Raw genomic sequence first — 19,886 nt, 5'->3', positions numbered from 1 at the left:
AGATCAGCCTACCAGTTTGTACAGTCCACCGGATGGATGAATCCACCCTACCAGTTGGTAGTCCACTGGGTAGGTGAATCAATCTCCCCTACCAGATCTGTGTTTCGTGCCCTCTGATTGGCTGACGTGGGTAGCAGTAACAAACATGAGCAAAGCAGTCGTGTTGGACGTCGTATTTTATTATTAAAGCCATTAAAATGGAACCATGCCCAATAGATAGATCTCTACGTCTGAAGCGGAGTACAGGGTCCGGTACGAGGGGGGTCCGGAGTAAAGGAGGGTCCGGGGAGGTGTGCTCGTGGAGCGTCAGGGCGGGAAAAACAAGGGTCCTCTGCTGCTGGAAGAAAGGCTGAGGTCAGTGGGGGGGGGGGGGGGGGGGTCGAGGTCAGCAGGGGGGGGGGGGGGGGGGTCGGGGGTTAGCGAGGGTGGGTTGGTCATCTGGGGTGGGGCTGGACAGGTACACGGGTCCATGTTGTTAGGGTTAATTGATTGAAGGCCGACCTCTGAACTTTGACCTTATAAAATAAACAGCTGGTTCTGGGGTCTTCCGTCCGAGGGGGGGGGGGGGGCATGGGGGGGCGATGATGCGAGCATGGGTCCATGTCCTCCTATAAATCCTTTAAATATTGCATGATCACATTTCAGCTTTTACAAAAGAAACAACGAAGGAGGACAGCTTCTGTCTTTACACTTTGTACATCCAGTGAGGAGCTGGGCGGCTAGGAACACAGAGGAACATCAAACCAAACGAATACTCAACATTCACTTTGTACAGCGGCGGCCGCGGCCAGCCCATAATAGTCCCGAGCTTTGATACATGCAGTGGACGTGTGGTCGGGGTAGGGTCGAAGGTCACTAAACGCTACCGTCAGTCAAAACTATCGCAGTCTGGTGTTCCTCGCTTCCACCGGGGGGCGACAGGAAACCCCAACACACGCAGAGAGGAGGGGGTACAAAGGAACAGGAAGTGATGTCACTGCAGGAGATGAGGGGGGGGGGGGGGGGGGATCTCCGGGATATGGCCCGTTCTCTTCCTCTCTGTAAACATGGCGGCGCCCTCGTCTGATCTTCTGATCCGCAGACGAAGAGCGAACAGAAGAAGAACTCAAAACAATAGAACTCAAAAGTAAGAAAGGAATCAGTGCAAAAAGGTACAGACCAACCGAAACACGTCGACGAGACGCTAGTGGAATGGAGGTGTAAACTCAAAGGGTCTCTGATAGGTCAAGGGTCGCGGGGTCACAGGGAACCAAGACTCGCCACAACATCATTATTTCATCTATAAATATTTAAAATAAATACTACTTCTCATCACATTGTCTGTAGGGTCAGCGGTCGGCCCTGCTCACCAGGAGACCTCCTGGTGGGTACTGGTCGGTACTGGTCACCAGGAGACCTCTTGTGCGGCCTTGGACCGGTACAGGTCGGTCCAGGTCATCAGGAGACCTCCTCGTGTTAACTGGTCCAATCCGGGTCACCAGTAGACTGGTCGGTCCACGGCCCTGGCGATCGATGGCCTTGCGACCGTTGCAGTGGCGACCGATGGCCTGGCGACCGTTGCCCTGGGGACCGTTGCCCTGGGGACCGTTGCCCTGGCGACCGGGACATTGGACTTAGACGGACACGTGCAAAACTCTGGACCTTTAAAAGACTTTCCCTTATCCAAGTCACACTCAAAATAACAAATAAAACAACTCTAAAAACAACAGGAAACAAATAAAACTCCCGCCTCCGTTGTCCCGACAACCACACCCGCAGGGGGAGGAGCTTCAAACCGGGCCAATCGAGAGCGCTGGATGATGCAGAACAGAAACGGGGGAGGGGGGGGGATGTGCAGGGGGAGGAGGAGGGGTCAGAGTTCATGTGACACTGGGCTCCTCCCCTCTCCAAACCACACATGCCTGGCAGCACAGACCGTCCAATGGGCAACAAGAGGAAAGGCGAAGGGGGCGGGCTCTTCTCCTATTGGTGGAGAGATAGAGGGTTTGATGGGGAGCAGAAGTGCTGGTGTGTGTACTAGATGGTCGTACTAGGTAGCACTCAGCACCTAGTACCACCATCTAGTACTGACAGCACTCAGAACTAGATGATACTAGATAGTAGTACTACTAGCAGTACTAGGTGGTAGTACTAAGTGGTAGCAGTACTCGGTAGTAGCACTTGGGGCTTGTAGCAGTACTAGGTGGTAGTACTAGGGGCTTGTAGCAGTACCAGGTGGTAGTACTTGGTGGTAGTACTCGTTGGTAGTACTAGGAGCAGTACTGGTAGCAGTACTCTGTGGTAGTACTAGGAGCAGTACTGGTGGTAGTACTTGTAGCAGTACTGGTGGTCCCGGCTGTTGTAGGTGGGCGTGGCAGCAGCAGGGTGTGTTGAGGTGTTTCATGCGCGTCCTGCCAGGTGACCTTCTGCTCGGGGGGGCGATTTCTGGGGGGGGGGGGGGGGGGGGGGGGGGGGGCGGCGGGGGCGGGGCCTCTAGACCAGCTGATAGCCGGAGCCCCCGGTCTGGTCGTAGTCCACCGTGTACTGACCGGTCCAGTCCACCGCCACCGGCCGTATCAGGCCGCAGCACCGCACCTCGAAGAAGTCCATCAGGTTCCTCACACAGCCGTGGCTACACACACACACACACACACACACACACACACACACACACACACACACACACACACACACACACACACACACACACACACACACACACACACACACACACACACACGTTAAGACATGATAGCCAACAGTAGTCGTTATAATAGGAGTCAGTAAGCAAAAAATCTATCTATCCCCCCCCTCCCCCGCCCTCACTTGAAGGGGCTCTCGATGGAGGTCGCGGTGACTTTGAAGTGTTTGTATCGGCGGGCGTTCATCCTTTCGTTGGTGGTGATGCCGAGACCGGCGATCTGAACACATGAGAGAGACAACCGGCCAATCAGAGCAGAGGAGAAACAGCCCACCAATCAGAACACAGGAGAGACAGCAACCAATCAGAGCACAGGAGAAACAAGCCCACCAATTAGAACGCAGGAGAGACAGCCCACAAATCATAGCACAGTAGTCCCATCCACCAATTAGAAGGTGGGGGGTTTAGGGTAGGAGGTAGGAGCTAGGAGGTAGGATCTAAGAGCTAAGAGGTAGGAGCTAGGAGGTAGGGTCTAGGAGCTAGGAGCTAGGGTCTAGGAGCTAAGAGGTAGGGTCTAGGAGGTAGGAGCTAGGGTCTAGGAGCTAAGAGGTAAGAGGTAGGGTCTAGGAGGTAGTGTCTAGGTGCAAGGATGTAAGAGCTAGGAGAGTCTAGGAGGTAGGGGGTAGGTTCTAGGAGCTAGGAGGTAAGGTCTAGGAGCTAGGAGCTAGTGTCTAGATGCTAGGAGGTAGGGTCTAGATGCTAGGAGGTAGGGTCTAGGAGGTGGGATCTCACCTGGTACAGTTGACACAGGATGAGAACAGCGACCCACATAAAGTGGAAGACGCTGTTGAGGAACATCCAGAACATCCATGGAGAGCAGGAGGCGATCTGGGTCAGATAGAGCCAGAAGCCATCCTGGGAGTAGGAGGTGGAGCAGTGGATCCTCCAGTCTACATAGAGATGCAACACATAGATACACAACACATAGATGTATAACACATAGAGCCAGAGGCCATCCTGGGAGTAGGAGGTGGAGCAGTGGATCCTCCAGTCTACATAGAGATGCAACACATAGATGTATAACACATAGAGCCAGAAGCCATCCTGGGAGTAGGTGGTAGAGAAGTGGATACTCCAGTCTAGATATACAACACTTATAGAGATAGAAACACAACATCTAGGTATAGATTTACAACACACAGATAAGGTAGAGGATGTGTGTGACTCACAGCAGATGCAGCCGTAGATCATCCAGCAGATCATGCACAGCAGGAAGAACAGATAGCCCATGAAGTAGCGATGGTTACCACTTCCTGTATGGTAGAAACAACAGGATGTCAAACCTCACATGGACCGCCACACTGCCACAGGGGTTGATGGTAGAGCGACTAGTCTGATAATAGTGTCTGTAATGATGATACGATGACCCCGACTGTTACTATTACTAGTACTGCTGTTACTACTGCTATACCAAGCTGTACTGAGCCCAGTAACACCAGTAACCAGTACTGCTAAACTGACACCAGTACTGCTACTGTACTGACACCAGTCCCCCCCAGTGGGCGGTACCAGTACCCCCCAGTAATACCAGTACTCCTGCTCTACTGACCCCAGTCCCCCCCCAGTGGGCAGTACCAGTCCCCCCCCCCCCAGTAACACCAGTACCTACCCACACAGTTGCCCACCCAGGGGCAGTGGTGGTCGAACTTGGCGATGCAGCGGTTGCAGACGGCGCAGTGCTTGGAGCGGATTGGCTTCCGGATCTGGGGAGGACAGGAGTGGGAGCAGGAGTGAGAGTGAGAGCCGGACAAGGAGTAAGAGCATGAACAGGAGTGAGACCAGGAAGGAGCACGTGGACAGGAGTGAGAGAAGGTGTGAGAATGAGACCAGGAACGTGCACGCGGACAGGAGTGAGAGAAGGTGTGAGAATGAGTCCAGGAGTGAGATAATGAGTGAGAGCGTGGACAGGAGTGAGAACATGGGTGAGAGTGAACAGGAGTGAGGAGGTGTGAGACATTGAACAGGAGTGAGATACATATTGAGGGAGTGAATAGGAGTGAGCTAAGGAGTGATATAAGGAGTGAGATAATGAGTGAGAGCGTGAACAGGAGTGAGAGAGGGAGTGAGAGCAGGAGTGATAGTGAACAGGAGTGAGAGAGGGAGGTAGTGGGTCCTACCAGGCAGGTGCTACAGAAGACGCTGAGGTCCAGGCTGCCGGTCTCAGCCAGCTCCACGATGGTCTGAGGAGGGACGCCATTACAGTCAACATTACTGTCAAATACATTTCTTACTAATACATAGATATTGTATCAACCTCTTTAATCAGTCATTTCTAGAACATATCCTGTTGTTTTCATGTTTTACAAACACATTATAAAGGAATTCATTGGATCAAACATTACCATCAAATAACAATATCTCATATATCAGTCCACTCCCTCGACCCCATATGCAAATCAGCACCCCCCCCCCCCCCCCCACACACACACACACAGACACACACACCTTCTTCTTCTGCTCCTCCGAGGCCTTGATGATCCCGGGGTCCGACTTCCAGGACTTGCCAAAGTTGTAGAAGAGCGCCACGGAGTTGAGCAGGAACGGGACGTGGACCGTGGCGAAGGGGAGGTGTGCAGCGCCGTCAAGGGACACACACTCTCTACACACAGTGACCACACACTGAGCGCACACTTTACCTCATGTTTACCACACACTGAGCGCACACTTTACCTCATGTTTACCACACACTGAGCGCACACTTTACCTCATGTTTACCACACACTGAGCGCACACTTTACCTCATGTTTACCACACACTGAGCGCACACACACTTTACCTCCTGTTTACCACACACTGAGCGCACACACACTTTACCTCCTGTTTACCACACACTGAGCGCACACTTTACCTCATGTTTACCACACACTGAGCGCACACACACTTTACCTCTTGTTTACCACACACTGAGCGCACACTTTACATCATGTTTATCACACTGAGCGCACACTTTCCCTCATGTTAACCAAACCCTACACACACTTTACACCATGTTAACCACACCCTACACACACTTTACACCATGTTAACCACACCCTACACACACTTTACACCATTTTAACCACACTCTACCCCATGTTAACCACACTCTACACACACTTTTTAACTCATGTTAACCACACTCTACACACATTTTATTTACACCATGCTAGCCACTAGGCGACGCTGAGACAGAGACAGACAGACAGACAGAGACGTCTCCCATGATTCTGAGTAAGGCGGTAGTATAAGGCCCCAGAGGATATCGTTCCAGAACCAGTAGAACCAGGTGGTGTACATCCAGAACTTGGTGGCCAGGTAGATCCCCAGCGGCAGAGCGCTGTGCATGGAGTGGTCGAAGAACGCCCTGAGAGAGAGAGAGACCACGGTCAACAGAACCTACATAGTTAACAGAGCCTAGAGAACCTAGTTAACAGAGCCTAGAGAACCTGGTTAACAGAACCTAGAGAACCTAGTTAACCTAGTTAACAGAGCCTAGAGAACCTAGGTAACCGAACCTAGAGAACCTAGTTAACAAAACCTAGAGAACCTAGTTAACAGAACCTAGTGAACCTAGAGAACCTAGTTAACCGAACCTAGAGAACCTAGTCAACAAAACCTAGAGAACCTAGTTAACAGATCCTAGAGAACATAGAAAGGCTACCATGCTGTAATATATTTTTAAGTAGTATTTATGTGTGTATCTGTGTGCATGTGTCGCTGTGTGTGCATGTGTTTGTGCGTCTATATTCATGCGTGTGTGTGTGTTTGCGAGCTTGCGTCTGTGCGTGCATGCGTCTAAATACGTGCGTGTGTGTTTGTTTGGCGTGTGTCAGAAGAGTGTGTGTCCTGTGTGTGTGTGTGTGTGTGTGTGTGTGTGTTTGTGTGTGTGTGTCTGTGTGTGTGTGTGTGTCTTACTTGGAGAGGAACTGAACAGCCAACCACACGGCTGCGTACATCAGGCCCTTAGCCAACCAGGAGTCAACGTCCAGGTCAGCGATGAACCCCACCAACCAGATGACCAGGAAGGGGGTCCCCAGCATCACCTTCTGACGGAAATCCTGGGGGCCGGAGAGAGACTGCTTTTATTTGTATTCTACCTACTTCCGTCTATATAATTCACTTTCATCTTTTTTTTCTTTTCTTACTTTGACCTGTTTTTGTCTTATAAGCAGGACCGACATTTTCAACTGATTTGCATGTGAATATTTGAAGCTGTGTTGAAATGTTTAACAGACAGACAGACAGACAGACAGACAGACAGACAGACAGACAGACAGACAGAGAGAGAGAGAGAGAGAGACTAGCATGATTATCATCTCTACCATCTACAACTATACCTACACACTGAGGTCCCCTATTCAATCTATCTATAATCAATACCTTGATCAGCTAAGAAGAGGAGAGTCCCAGCAAGACCGGAGGTTAAAACAGTCACATGACAGAATGGTTCTATTATTAGATATTAAAACATATCCACATGATCACATACACACCAGAGTTTTTCTATGGTCACCTCACACACAACGTCATCATGGGCGTGCACGCGTGCGTGTGTGTGTGTGTCTGTGTGGTGTGTGGTGTGTGTCTGTGTACCTTGTCTATCTTCAGCCTCTTCAGGTAGGACGGGCTGTCGTAGCCCTTGGCCTGACGGGCCTCCTGCAGGTGGTTGATCATCCACACGTTCTTCCTCTGCTTGGCCAGGTCCAGGGGCGTCTCCCCCTGATGACATCACACAGCATGATGACATCACAGCATGACATCACACCACCACAACACGGTACATAGAAGATAGGATGGGTGCGGAGGTGCGTTGGTCACCTTGATGTTCTGGGCGTCCACGTTGGAGTTGGCCTCCAGCAGCAGGCTGATCACGGTGGTGTTGCCCGCCAACACGGCCCAGTGCAGCGCCGTGTTCTTGTGGTACTTGTCCCCCAGGTTCACCGACACGTTGAAGGTCAGCAGGAGACGGGTGGGGTCCACACTGAGACCACCAGAAAGGAGGAGCGAGGTCAATGCTGTTTACGCCATCAGATCTGCTCTATTATATGTCCATCTATATCTATACACCATCGTCTCTGTACTATTATCCCTATACTTATATCTGATATATATAGCTATATCTGTTTTATTATATACAGTTATATCTGTTACATGTAGTTATAACAATTGCTATGTTTTAATCAATTGCTGATACTGCTAACACACACACACACACACACACACACACACACACACACACACACACACACACACACACACACACACACACACACACACACACACACACACACACACACACACACACACACACACACCTGTGTGTCCTGTAGGCGGCCCACATCAGAGGGGTCATGCCGTTCTGATCCATCATGTCCACGTCCTGAGGAGACAACACCAGCTTAATCCAGTTCATACCGGGCTCAACCAATTCACACCGGGATCCACCAGTTCTCTAAACCAGAACTGAATTAGACTGAACCAGTTGGAACAGGCGTAAACAGTTGAAACTAGTTTTTAGACTGATTTAGACTGAACCAGTTTACGATTCATGAACCTTTAAGTGAGACTAAAACGGTCTGAATCAGGCTAAACTGGTTCAGCTGAACCTACTGGACCCAGACCCACGGCTGTGGGTTGCCGGGCCTCTGATCGGGGCCTCTGATTGGCTACCTGTCCCTTGGCGATGAGGTAGGCAACGATGGAGGTGTGGCCGAACTGCGCTGCAAGGTGGACGCAGCTGCAGCCCTCGCCGTCGATCAGGGAGGGGTCGGCGCCGTACTTCAGCAGCTGGACCACCATGGAGAGGTGGCCCTGTCTGACAGAGACGGACAGACGGACAGACAGACAGACAGACGTTAGCTGAAAGATGTGATGCTAGCAGTGATGTGAGGTTTGCCTGTTCCTGATTGAATGGTTGTGATGTCATGCGTTACCTTGTGGCCCAGTGCAGAGGTGTGGAGTTGAGGTCTCCTCCCAGCTGGTCCACCACCGCACTCTTAGATATGTAGAACCTGGAGAGAGAGAGAGAGAGAGAGAGAGAGAGAGAGAGAGAGAGAGAGAGAGAGAGAGAGAGAGAGAGAGAGAGAGAGAGAGAGAGAGAGAGAGAGAGAGAGAGAGAGAGAGAGAGAGAGAGAGAGAGAGAGAGAGAGAGAGAGAGAGAGAGAGAGAGAGAGAGAGAGAGAGAGAGAGAGAGAGAGAGAGAATGAACAGTAGTGTGGCACAGGGGGTAATGTATAGAGATGGTCTTTATTGTGAGTGTGTAGATGGTAGTGTGAGTCTATAATGTGAGTGTGTAGATGGTAGTGTGTGTCTTTATTGTGAGTGTGTAGATGGTAGTGCGATTCTATAATGTGAGTGTGTAGATGGTAGTGTGTCTTTATTGTGAGTGTGTAGATGGTAGTGTGTGTCTATAATGTGAGTGTGTAGATGGTAGTGTGTGTCTTTATTGTGAGTGTGTAGATGGTAGTGCGAGTCTATAATGTGAGTGTGTAGATGGTAGTTTGTCTTTTTTGTGAGTGTGTAGATGGTAGTGTGTGTCTATATTGTGAGTGTGTAGATGGTAGTGTGTCTTTATTGTGAGTGTGTAGATGGTAGTGTGTGTCTATATTGTGTGTGTACGTACTTGACCAGGTCTATTCTGTTGTTGATGGCGGCCCAGTGGAGCAGTGTGACGTTCTCCTTGTCCGGCTGTCTGACGTCATATCCTGCGTCCACAAGCTCCCGACACCGCTCGAAAATACCGTACCTGGGGGCGAGAGACCTGGACTTAGAGAGAGATCTCACTCTCTCTCTCTCTCGCTCTACCATCTCTCTCCCTTTCACTCACTGCGTTGCCTTGACGATGTCCCAGGTGCTGTAGTCGTCCACGTGGCTCTTGCGCGCCGTGTTGTCACTGCTGTAACCATGGCTACCACTGTGATGGTGGGTCTGGGGCTTCATCTCCTGAAAACACACAACATATACCTCAGCTCAGGTAGGGGTCAGGGGTCACCTGGCACTAGGAGGTCTACAGGTAGGTGTCAGGGGTCACCTGGCTCTAGGAGGCCTACAGGTAGGGGTCAGGGGTCACCTGGCTCTAGTCTTCAGTCCAGTACGAGGCAGTACTTGGTACTTTGGGATAGGGATGTAAGTTGACCTCTGACCCCTACTGGCCATGACGCGCCACTGTCCCGGTGCTATGAGGATTGCTGCAGAGCAAACTCTGACCAAACTCTTAATGAGCCTGCTTCTAGCTGCACGCTAACTCTGACTAGCCTCTTAATGAGCCTGCTGCTAGCTGCAGAGCTAACTCTGACTAGCCTCTTAATGAACCTGCTGCTATGGGGTGTAGTGAGAGTAACATAAGAGAAATTATAGCCTCTATGGATTCAGCAAGACAGGGGTCGTGGGGTCGGGAGGGGTGGGGGGATGCATGGACATATGGCCGTCTGTCCCTGGGGGGGGGGGGGGGGGGGGAATGGTTTGCCAGGTTCTCTACCGTCAGCCACAACCACCAGCTGGCCGGCAGAGTGCTGAGAGATCCAGACTCAGCCCTTTGGTGAAACACCACACACACACACACACACACACACACACACACACACACACACACACACACACACACACACACACACACACACACACACACACACAGTGTAGGCAACATAAACCACACACACACTACACAGTGTAGGCATTAGGCAACATCAACAGCACACTACACGGTGTAGGCAACACAAACTACACACATACACACACTACACTGCATGATGTGTAGACAACATCAACAACACACCCACACACACTACCCAGGGTAGGCGACATCAACTACACACCCTACACGTGTAGGAAACACAAACGACACACAGTAAACAATTTGGTTGTGCCTAAGGACAACACCACTATTGATATAATCCTCTCACTACAGGACATAACGGTTGATCTTGGTAACTATATGGGTGTATTGTGGAGTGCTGTTCGGACTAGATGGGGTCTGAGAGAGAGAATCCTCTGTTGGTACCACGGCTCCTTACCGCCAACCAGCTCCACCACAACATCACACTGATGCTCAATCTGGTTGCCGAGGGCAACTGGGCACCCATCTCCTTCTCTCTGGAGAACTGGTTAGGTCGAGTACCGAGTTATCTAGGGTTAATTTAGTACCGAGGGTTGGGTTTGGTAGTCAGATAGGTTTAGGTGGTGTACATTTAGATTGGATAAGGTTTAGCAGAGTAAGATTCAGTACAGGCTAGTTTAGGTTTAGTACAGTGTTAGATAGGGTTAGGTTGAGTAAAGTTTAGTTTAGGTTAGGTTCAGGGCTTTAATTATGGAATAATGTATGAAGACGGCTCTCAGCTGGAGGCTTCTATAATACCACAAATAAATAATAAGAAGAATTTGCAATAGCTTAAAACCTAAAAACGCCTCCAACACAAAATGCTCATCAAGACTGGAACAAATCAACACTGTTATAAAGTTACGTTGCAATGATGCAGCTCCTTGCAGTTTTGTCTTCATGAACGAACTCCAACGTTCCTATTCACGTTCATCCGGATATGAAAGGGATTTATTGATGCTAAATAAATGTATTACATGAATTAATAACCAACCCTTCCTGAAGCTCAAATAAAGGCAGATTAAAACTGAGATGTGAGATATGTTCTGATTAACTTCTATAATGTGATGTGTTTATTTTGGTGGTTCATTTGAATAACTGATTCAGGCAGGTATCATTTTGACATTGAAAATAATATGAAATACAAATAATAAAAAGCGGTGCTGGAAAGAAGTTGATGATGATGACCTCACATGTTGTCCGTCTGATGATAATAATAACATATAAATACAATTTTAGGAGATATCACCTGACACACGTCAACAATAGACAGCTGCACGTTGGACCATCACACTTCACCAGACCCTGATTCTACTTATAAGGTTATTAAGTGTGTCCCATTTTCAATTATTGCGCGGAACAATTGTCACAGAACCAATCCCCGGGGTTAGAGAGGTCCTGGGGGTCTTCCCCCCTCGCCAAGCCTGGATCCATTGAGGACCTGCTGGCCTGGGTCGTATTGGTGCCCCTACTGGTGCGTTTATCCAGAACCAGTAACCCAGTATCAACCGGAATGGTTGTGTATGGGGATGTCTGTCCACCTAGAGGATCGGTTTAGGGTTAACCCTGGTTAGGGTTAGGGTTAACCCTGTAGGGTTATCCCTAACCCTCGGCCTAGCAGCAGCACCAGGACGGGGCTCTGCAGCAGGGCTAGCGCTAGCTAGCAGCTACCTCCGGGAGGCAGGGCGTCGGAGCCGACCTGTCTGCGACCCATCGGCTCCGAGATGCCGCCGCGGGGGACTGACGGCCCACCGGTACATTTTAGCTCCGTGCAGAAACAAGAGCGACTCGTACCTCGGGGTGCAGGACTGGGACGCAGCCTGCTTCTGTCTCGTACTCCTCCATAGCGTCAGCCATCTTGGTGGTCCTTCTCGCTGAGCATTGTGGGAACTCGGTGGTGTTGTGAGCAACACACCGCAGGATGCGAGGCGATGGAGGATGGATGGTTGAAGGATGGATGGATGATGGATGATGAAGGATGGACGTTGATGTCAGAATGACGGTGTACTGGTGATACGTAATCACCCGGATTAGGATTATTTAATTACGCTTCTACAAATGTGTTCGTCTCTGTGTGCGTGTGTGCGTGTACGTGTGTGCGCGTGCGTGCGTGCGTGCGCGCGCGCGCGTGTGTGTGTGTGTGTGTGTGTGTGTGTGTGTGTGTGTGTGTGTGTGTGTGTGTGTGTGTGTGTGTGTGTGTGTGTATGAGATGGAGAATGCATATGTTGTTGAGCTGAACCATTTGAGCTTTGTGTACTTCATGTTGTAATAGGCCTACTGGTTCCTCTTTGTGTAACCGTTTTCCGGGCCTCATCTACAGAGAATTCCTTTATTCCAACAGTTCCTCAAAATGTCACTATGTTGCCTACCCAATCACCCTCTCTAGCAGCTCACCCTGCTAGAGAGGGGGATGGTGGATACATAGAATAAATAGTTACATTTTCTGCAACCATTGTTTGTTTTTTTGTATTTAAAAATCTCCTCTCTCCTAGACGCATTTTCTTGCCATGAAGGTGTGTGTGTGTGTGTGTGTGTGTGTGTGTGTGTGTGTGTGTGTGTGTGTGTGTGTGTGTGTGTGTGTGTGTGTGTGTGTGTGTGTGTGTGTGTGTGTGTGCATGAGTGTGTGTGTGTGTGTGCGAGTGTGCGCGCATGAGTGTGTGTGTGTGTGTGCGAGTGTGTGTGAGTGTGCGCGCGCATGAGTGTGTGTGTGTGTGCGAGTGTGTGTGAGTGTGCACGCGCATGAGTGTGTGTCTGTTTGTGTGTGAGTGTGCGCGCGCATGAGTGTGTGTCTGTTTGTGTGTGTGTGCGCGCGCATGAGTGTGTGTCTGTTTGTGTGTGTGTGTGCGCGCGCATGAGTGTGTGTCTGTTTGTGTGTGTGCGCGCGCATGAGTGTGTGTCTGTTTGTGTGAGTGTGCGCGCGCATGAGTGTGTGTCTGTTTGTGTGAGTGTGCGCGCGCATGAGTGTGTGTCTGTTTGTGTGAGTGTGCGCGCGCATGAGTGTGTGTCTGTTTGTGTGAGTGTGCGCGCGCATGAGTGTGTGTCTGTTTGTGTGTGTGTGTGTTTGTTTGTATGTGTTTGTGTGTGTCTGTGTGTGGTTGTGTTTGTGGTTGTGTGTGTGTGTGGTTGTGTGTCTGTGTGTGTGTTTGTGTGTGTGTGTTTGTTTGTATTTGTGGTTGTGTGTGTGTGTGTGTGTGGTTGTGTTTGTGGTTGTGTGTGTGTGTGTGTGTGTGTGTGTGGTTGTGTGTGTGTGTGTGTGTGTGGTTGTGTTTGTGGTTGTGTGTGTGTGTGTGTGGGTGTTTGTGTGTCTGTGTGCGTGTGTGTGCTGTGTGTGGGTGTGTTTTCTGTGTATGTGTGTGTGTCTGTTTGTGTGTGTGTGTGTGTGTGTGTGTGTGTGTGTGTGTGTGTGTGCGTGTGTGTATGTGTATATGTGGGTGTGGATATGTGTGTGTGTGTGTGTGTGTGTCTGTGTGTGTGTCTGAGTGCGTGTGTGTGTGCGTGTTTGTGTTTGTGTGTGTGTGTGTGTGTTTGTGTGTGTACCGGTAGTAGGCTATACAAAAGTTATATTTTTACCTGAGTCGGATGTAAGCTTTTCAACAATGTTTAAATGTTTATGCAAAGTGTAACTGACAGATGCACTGGTCAATTCAATTATACACATTGATATACTTGGTAACCAGGGGCTGCAGGTTAGAAACACACCGCTAGGGGTCGCGCTACGCCGCATTCTACATGATGTAGCCCGTGTGTGCACCACACTGTGATACATGTGATAAGATTGAACACAACAGTACATGGTGCAACATGTTATAATGGTTGAACATGGTATAATGGTGTCACATGTTATAATGGTGCATCACGTTATAATGGTGCAACACCATATAATGATGTAATGTGTTATAATGGTTTAACGTGTTATAATGGTCCAAAATGTTACAATGGTGTAACGATTTATAATGGTGCAACCTTTTATTATTGTGGAACGTGTTATAATGAAGAAACGTGTTATAATGATGTTACATGTTATAATGTTGCAACACGTTATAACGGTATTGTAACGGGAGCGGGTTGGACTGTCCCAGCCGGCGGGTTGTTGAGCAACAAAACAGCTGATATTCTACTATATTCTATCCTATTATATTATATCTGCTGGTGTTGGGTCACATTTCGGTCCAGATGGTGGAGATGTTGGACGAGACAGAAGCAGTCGAGCCAGAGAGGCGGAGAGGTGTGTCATCGCTATGCGCAGCCAGGCATGACTGATCGATCCCCGAATGGAAAGAAGCAACGACCGCTGGCGGGCCGTCGACTCCTCGAGAAGAACCGACTAAAGACCAGCACTAGAACCGAAGACCAGGACTAGAAGCGAAGATCAGGACCATAACCGAAAATCAGGACTATAACCCCGGGATGAGGCGGACCTGACCGGTTATAACACGTTATTAACCCGGAGGAACCGAGTGCTGGAGGAAGGCGACCATAGAAAGGTCTGGAAGACTGGAGCCGCTCGGTCCATATTACACATTAATTACAATATTGTATAGATATAAATACGATATATATACATGATCACAGAATGATACGTCAGCGATCAGGAGATCCAGCAGACAGAATGGTCCCCGTGGTCCCGGTGTGTTGAATGTGTTGGAGATGACATCTCCGTCCTGATAACGTGTTATCTCCTCTTTACTCTTATTGTTACTCTTTCTACGGCCTGGTTCTGCTTTCTATTCCTCTCTTCTCATAACATCTCAATCTTCTACCTTCCTGTCCTTAAATGTCTTAATGTTATTCTGATGCAAATGCGACCAGATTCTGTCCCCAGACGTCATTGGGTTGGATTATGTAATAACTCATATGTATATAAACACTGAGACCTCCGTGGTAGTGATATGAGATTTCCCCCTGCATCACTTCACCCTCTCTTCCTCTCATCCTCCACCATGACCTCCTCATGGTGAAAAGTATTTCATGCTAGTGTTGGTAAACAGTGTTTCATGGTAGTGATGGTAGTATTTGTAAACAGTGTTTTCATGGTAGTGATCGTAAACAGTTTTTCATGGTAGTGATGTTAAACAGTGTTTCGTGTGTGATGGTAATCAGTGTTTCATGGTAGTGATGTTTAACAGTGTTTCATGTGATTGATGGTAAACAGTGTTTCATGGTAGTATATGATAAACAGTGTTTCATGGTAGTGATGGCAAACAGTGTTTGGTGGAGTCTGTCCTTGTGTTGAGCTGTCCTCTCCTCTCACAAAACGGGAGAACGGGTGAATAGTTGTCAGTGACAGTTGGTTGGTCATCCTGTTCTGATCAGCCTGATCAGAGCTGTTCTCATCAGGCTGTTCTGATCAGCCTGATCGGAGCTGTTCTCATCAGCCTGATCAGGACTTGTTGTGTCACAAGAGGAAACACAGAGGGGTCTTTGATCTAAATGCTGTTTACAACATAGAAACCTTGTGTACATTTGCCCCACACGTGCTAAGTTCCTACACACACAGTCTATTTGCTATGGAAATGCCCTGCGATGCCTCGTTTGCATATGAATAGCAAATGAGGGCCATTCCCCTGCAGGCCCATCACCTCATTTGACAATAAAATTGTTCCCATTCCTGCAGCCCAACCCAGTGCTGCTAAGTAAATGGACTGCATTTGTACCGCGCTTTTCTTACCAGTGGCCACTCAAAGCCCTGCCCAGTGCTCTCCCAGTGGCCTCTGCTGTCCAGTTGTTTATAACGCCGTCCACATGATGTCTGTCTGTCATGTTCACAATGTAATGTTCTGTCGTCTGTAGCGATAGCTATTAGCGATAGCTATTTGCCAAAGCTGTGTATTGCAGATTGGCGGTCAGCGGTCCGTCTCTCGTGGTCCTCAGAGTGGTAAAGCAACTGTCATGGCCGACTCCCAGCAGATCTGCAAGGGAGCCACTGAGCATGTGAAGAAATGTGTTTCCTTCCTCTTTTTATCCTATAGGCTCTGAATGATTCAGAGCGTAGAGATTCTAAACCACCACATTCACCGTCAGCGGTGCATAACTGTGATGGAGGGCGGCGAGCGAAGAGGACATGATGTCCGGCCCCATGGCCCCTCCAGTAGCTCTACTCCGGCCCCCTCCGCTGGCTCAGTTAAAGGTGGTGTTAAAGGGGGTTGTCCCGTTTGAACCAAAGCTACCGTTGGCAGTTCGCTGCGTTTCACAAGCTGAGGAGGAGATGAAAACCAGGCAGCTTTGATATCATGTGGACGTTTCACCTCTTTCTCCCCCGTCTTCGGCTGTGTTTGAATAACCTCGGTGATCTCACCTTGCTCCCGTTCTCCGTGAGCACTGCCAATTGCCTAGCACCCACAGCCACATCGCATGGCAACCACACAGTCAAATCGCCCAGCAATCACAGTCGCATCGCTAGCAACCCCTGTTTCGTTGTCACGTGTCTAATAGGAGCCGCACCCGGCAAAGCGGCTGTCTTGTTGGTAAACAACACGGAGAGTGTGTTGGTTACCAAGCAACCGGTGAGAAGCAACAAGGACAGAGTTTTTTTGCTAAGTGACCGTGGGAAGCCAGGGGAACCGGGTCTTGTTGCTAAGGGACCCCATGGCTCCCCTTAGCTCCACAGTGATGGAGAGGGGGGTGGCCCTTTGGCCCTCTGTCCTTGGACGGCACTGTGGCTGATCGGTGTCTCTGGGCAGCACGAGACCTTCAGACTGGATCTGACCGGCATGTTGTTGTGAACAGATAAGGAGCCGACAAGGACGTTTCGATCCGAGCATGCAAAGCTGCCAAATATGTTCTGCGGTTGCCGAGTGTCACATGCTACTTCCTGCCATGTAGCACGGATCCTACTGTTGTCCACCACTGCTGCAACATACCTACATCATGAATCAAAGTTGAACGTTAGCCAGGTGGTAGCAGGAGGATTCACATGCTACGTTAGCCAGGCCACTAGCTGCTGTCAGTCAGCAGGAGCCAGTCTGACGACCGGGTGCACGTCTTCAGCTCGGTCATCCTCTACAGGCTGTGAGGCCCTGGCTGACTGATCTCCTCAGCTGGGTGTGGAGCAACACACAGCGATTAGACACACACACACACACACACACACACAAGACACACATATAGACACACACACACACACCCACACCTAGATACACTTTGACACACACACACACACACACACACACACACACACACACACACACACACACAGACACACGCACACACACCTAGACACACAAATACACTTTGACACACAAACACACCTTGACACACAAACAGACCTTGACACTTTGACGCACACACTTTGACAAACCCCTTTACACAACACACATACGCCTAGACAATCTAGACACACCCCACCTGAACATACAACCACACCTAGATATATACCCACACAAACACACACACACACACACACACACACACACACACACACACACACACACACACACACACACACACACACACACACACACACACCTATAAACACATATGCCTAGACAATCACACTCGTTAATGACTTCTGGTTTATTAGAGAAAGACATTTTCACCCTTAAAGTGAGGCACTGGAGAAGAGTTGTTGGACCTAAAGCCCATCTCAAGGTATTGTACTGGTATTGATCTGGAATTAGAGGAGGTGCCCAGTATTTATCTACTATTGATCTGGTATTGGAGGTGGAGCCAAGTTTTGTTCTGGTACTGGAGGTGGAGCCCAGTATTGATCTGGTATTGTAGGTGGAGCCATGTATTGATTTGGTATTGTAGGTGGAGCCATGTATTGATCTGGTTAGGTATTACTCTGGTATTAGAGGTGGAGCCACGTTTACATCAACCATCCCCTTCCAAGATGGGCCGACAACACTAAAGACATGGCATGAGATGTATGTTCATTCAGTCCCTCCTCCAGCCAAATGAATAATCAGTCTCTCTCTCTCTCTCGCTCTCCCTCCCTCTTGCCCTCTCGCGCTCTCTCTCTATCTCTATGTTTCTCTCCCTCGCAGACATGTTGATCTAGTGGACTGGTTCTGTTGGCTCCAACATGGAGTCTTCTTCTGAATCTCAGCAGGAGGACAAACCTGTGGTGAGTACACACACACACACACACACACACACACACACACACACACACACACACACACACACACACACACACACACACACACACACATAGACACATAGGCACAAACACACACACACACACACGCACAAACCCACACATGCACACATAGACACGCACACATGCACACATAGACACGCACACACAACCACATAGACAAGCACACATGCGCCACACATACACACGCCACGACCCATGACCCACATCTGGCTGGGTTGTTTCCACGGTAACCAGATGACCTTGGGCTGCACCTGTTTCCTCTGAATCACGTCGAAAGCTGAATTTATTTCTTCTATTTCTTTACATTTGTGTCCTTATTTAACATTCTTATTCCCCATATTTATTGCATTTTGATGTATCTATTCTATTGATTGAATTTACTACTCAGTCTGTCTGTCTGTCCGTATCTCTGTCTCTTTCGGTCTCTCTCTCTCTTTCTCTCTCCCTCTCTCTCTCTCTCTTTCGGTCTCTCTCTCTCTTTCTCTCTCCCTCTCTCTCTCTCTCTCTCTCTCTCTCTCTCTCTCTCTCTCTCTCTCTCTCTCTCTCTCTCTCTCCCTCTCTCTCTCTCTCTTTCGCTCTCTCTCTTGCTCGCTCTCGTCTTATCCCTCTCCATCTCAGTTCAAAGAGTTTTACTGGCATGGAAAACAAACATTTACATTCTGCCAAGCAGTTTGGCTCTCTGTCTCCCCCTTCCATTCCCCCTCTGTCTCGCTCTCTCCTCTCCACTTTTACAGTGTAGGTCTTTAAACTTTAAACACACACACACACACACACACACACACACACACACACACACACACACACACACACACACACACACACACACACACACACACACACACACACACACACACACCAGTGTATCGTGTTCCTTCTACTTTGATGAGGTCGGATCTGTTTCAGGAGGTGAAACCGACTGAACACTAAAACACATCTCTGCTCAAATTAAATTAACGCTATTTCACTCAGACTGCAGCATTCCACAGGTGTGTGTGTGTGTGTGTGTGTGTGTGTGTGTGTGTGTGTGTGTGTGTGTGTGTGTGTGTGTGTGTGTGTGTGTGTGTGTGTGTGTGTGCGTGTGTCTGTGTTTGAGTATACGATCGACCGATACAGATTTTTTAGGGCCGATACGGATACCATTTTTTTTCATCCGCCTTAGCCGATAACCGATACGCCGATTTTCTTGAGCCAATATTTGGAGCCGATAATACTCTGGAAATCCAGAGTTCTCGCGAGAACACATTTTGAATTTGCTCAGCGAGTCACTCTGGGAACGAGCAATATACTCGTGTATATTCTTGGCCTCCTCTGGCCCAGAACATTAATCAATCACATCGATGTATCAATATAGGCGGGCCAAAAGCGTTGCTGATTTACCGACCGGATACGGCAGTCTTATCTATTGGTTAGCTCCACTGGTCTGGATACGTCACCCCTTGTATACTTCTGGTTGGTCATAGTGTTATCCAATGTGTGTTATCTATTTTCAAATGCATGCTTGGTGCCGGCCCTCGAGTTGCCAGACCATACAG

The 19,886-nt window shown here is 49.2% G+C and overlaps 2 protein-coding genes across 4 annotated transcripts in view; one reads left to right on the top strand and one right to left on the bottom strand.

Annotated features, from left to right (window-relative positions):
• Positions 1–158: 158 nt before the first annotated feature.
• On the bottom strand, positions 159–12,345 carry zdhhc17 (zDHHC palmitoyltransferase 17). The gene is made up of 17 exons (XM_030354365.1): positions 12,048–12,345; positions 9,486–9,601; positions 9,282–9,404; positions 8,593–8,670; positions 8,330–8,474; positions 7,975–8,039; positions 7,478–7,640; positions 7,253–7,378; positions 6,575–6,717; positions 5,923–6,023; positions 5,126–5,250; positions 4,798–4,860; positions 4,290–4,383; positions 3,850–3,933; positions 3,413–3,570; positions 2,806–2,900; positions 159–2,611 (listed from the first exon to the last, which is right to left on the bottom strand). Exons 1-17 carry the CDS (start codon positions 12,108–12,110, stop codon positions 2,473–2,475), a joined length of 1,881 nt encoding a protein of 626 aa, XP_030210225.1. The 5' UTR covers positions 12,111–12,345; the 3' UTR covers positions 159–2,472.
• Positions 12,346–14,496: 2,151 nt separating this feature from the next.
• Positions 14,497–19,886, top strand: part of osbpl8 (oxysterol binding protein-like 8) — a 33,500-nt gene continuing 28,110 nt past the window's right edge. For all 3 annotated transcript variants that reach the window (XM_030353879.1, XM_030353880.1, XM_030353878.1), the window contains exons 1-2: positions 14,497–14,737; positions 18,239–18,318. In XM_030353879.1, the coding sequence (XP_030209739.1) occupies positions 18,277–18,318 (42 nt within the window). In that variant the 5' untranslated portion in view covers positions 14,497–14,737; positions 18,239–18,276. The remainder of the gene's footprint in view (positions 14,738–18,238; positions 18,319–19,886) is intronic.

The sequence above is a fragment of the Gadus morhua genome, chromosome 4 (assembly GCF_902167405.1).
Source record: "Gadus morhua chromosome 4, gadMor3.0, whole genome shotgun sequence".
Lineage (NCBI taxonomy): Eukaryota > Metazoa > Chordata > Actinopteri > Gadiformes > Gadidae > Gadus > Gadus morhua.
Note: the sequence above shows the minus strand (reverse complement) of the source record. Positions and strands in the feature narration are given on the sequence as shown.

What these genes read in the sequence shown, in the direction of transcription:
- zdhhc17 (XM_030354365.1), bottom strand. Translation starts at nt 12,110, where the DNA reads ATGGCTGACGCTATGGAGGAGTACGAGACAGAAGCAGGCTGCGTCCCA. An exon ending in GACATCGTCAAGGCAACGCA is followed by an intron (nt 9,405 to 9,485) that starts GTGAGTGAAAGG and finishes TCTCGCCCCCAG; the next exon opens with GTACGGTATTTTCGAGCGGT. An exon ending in ACCTCATCGCCAAGGGACAG is followed by an intron (nt 8,040 to 8,329) that starts GTAGCCAATCAG and finishes TTGTCTCCTCAG; the next exon opens with GACGTGGACATGATGGATCA.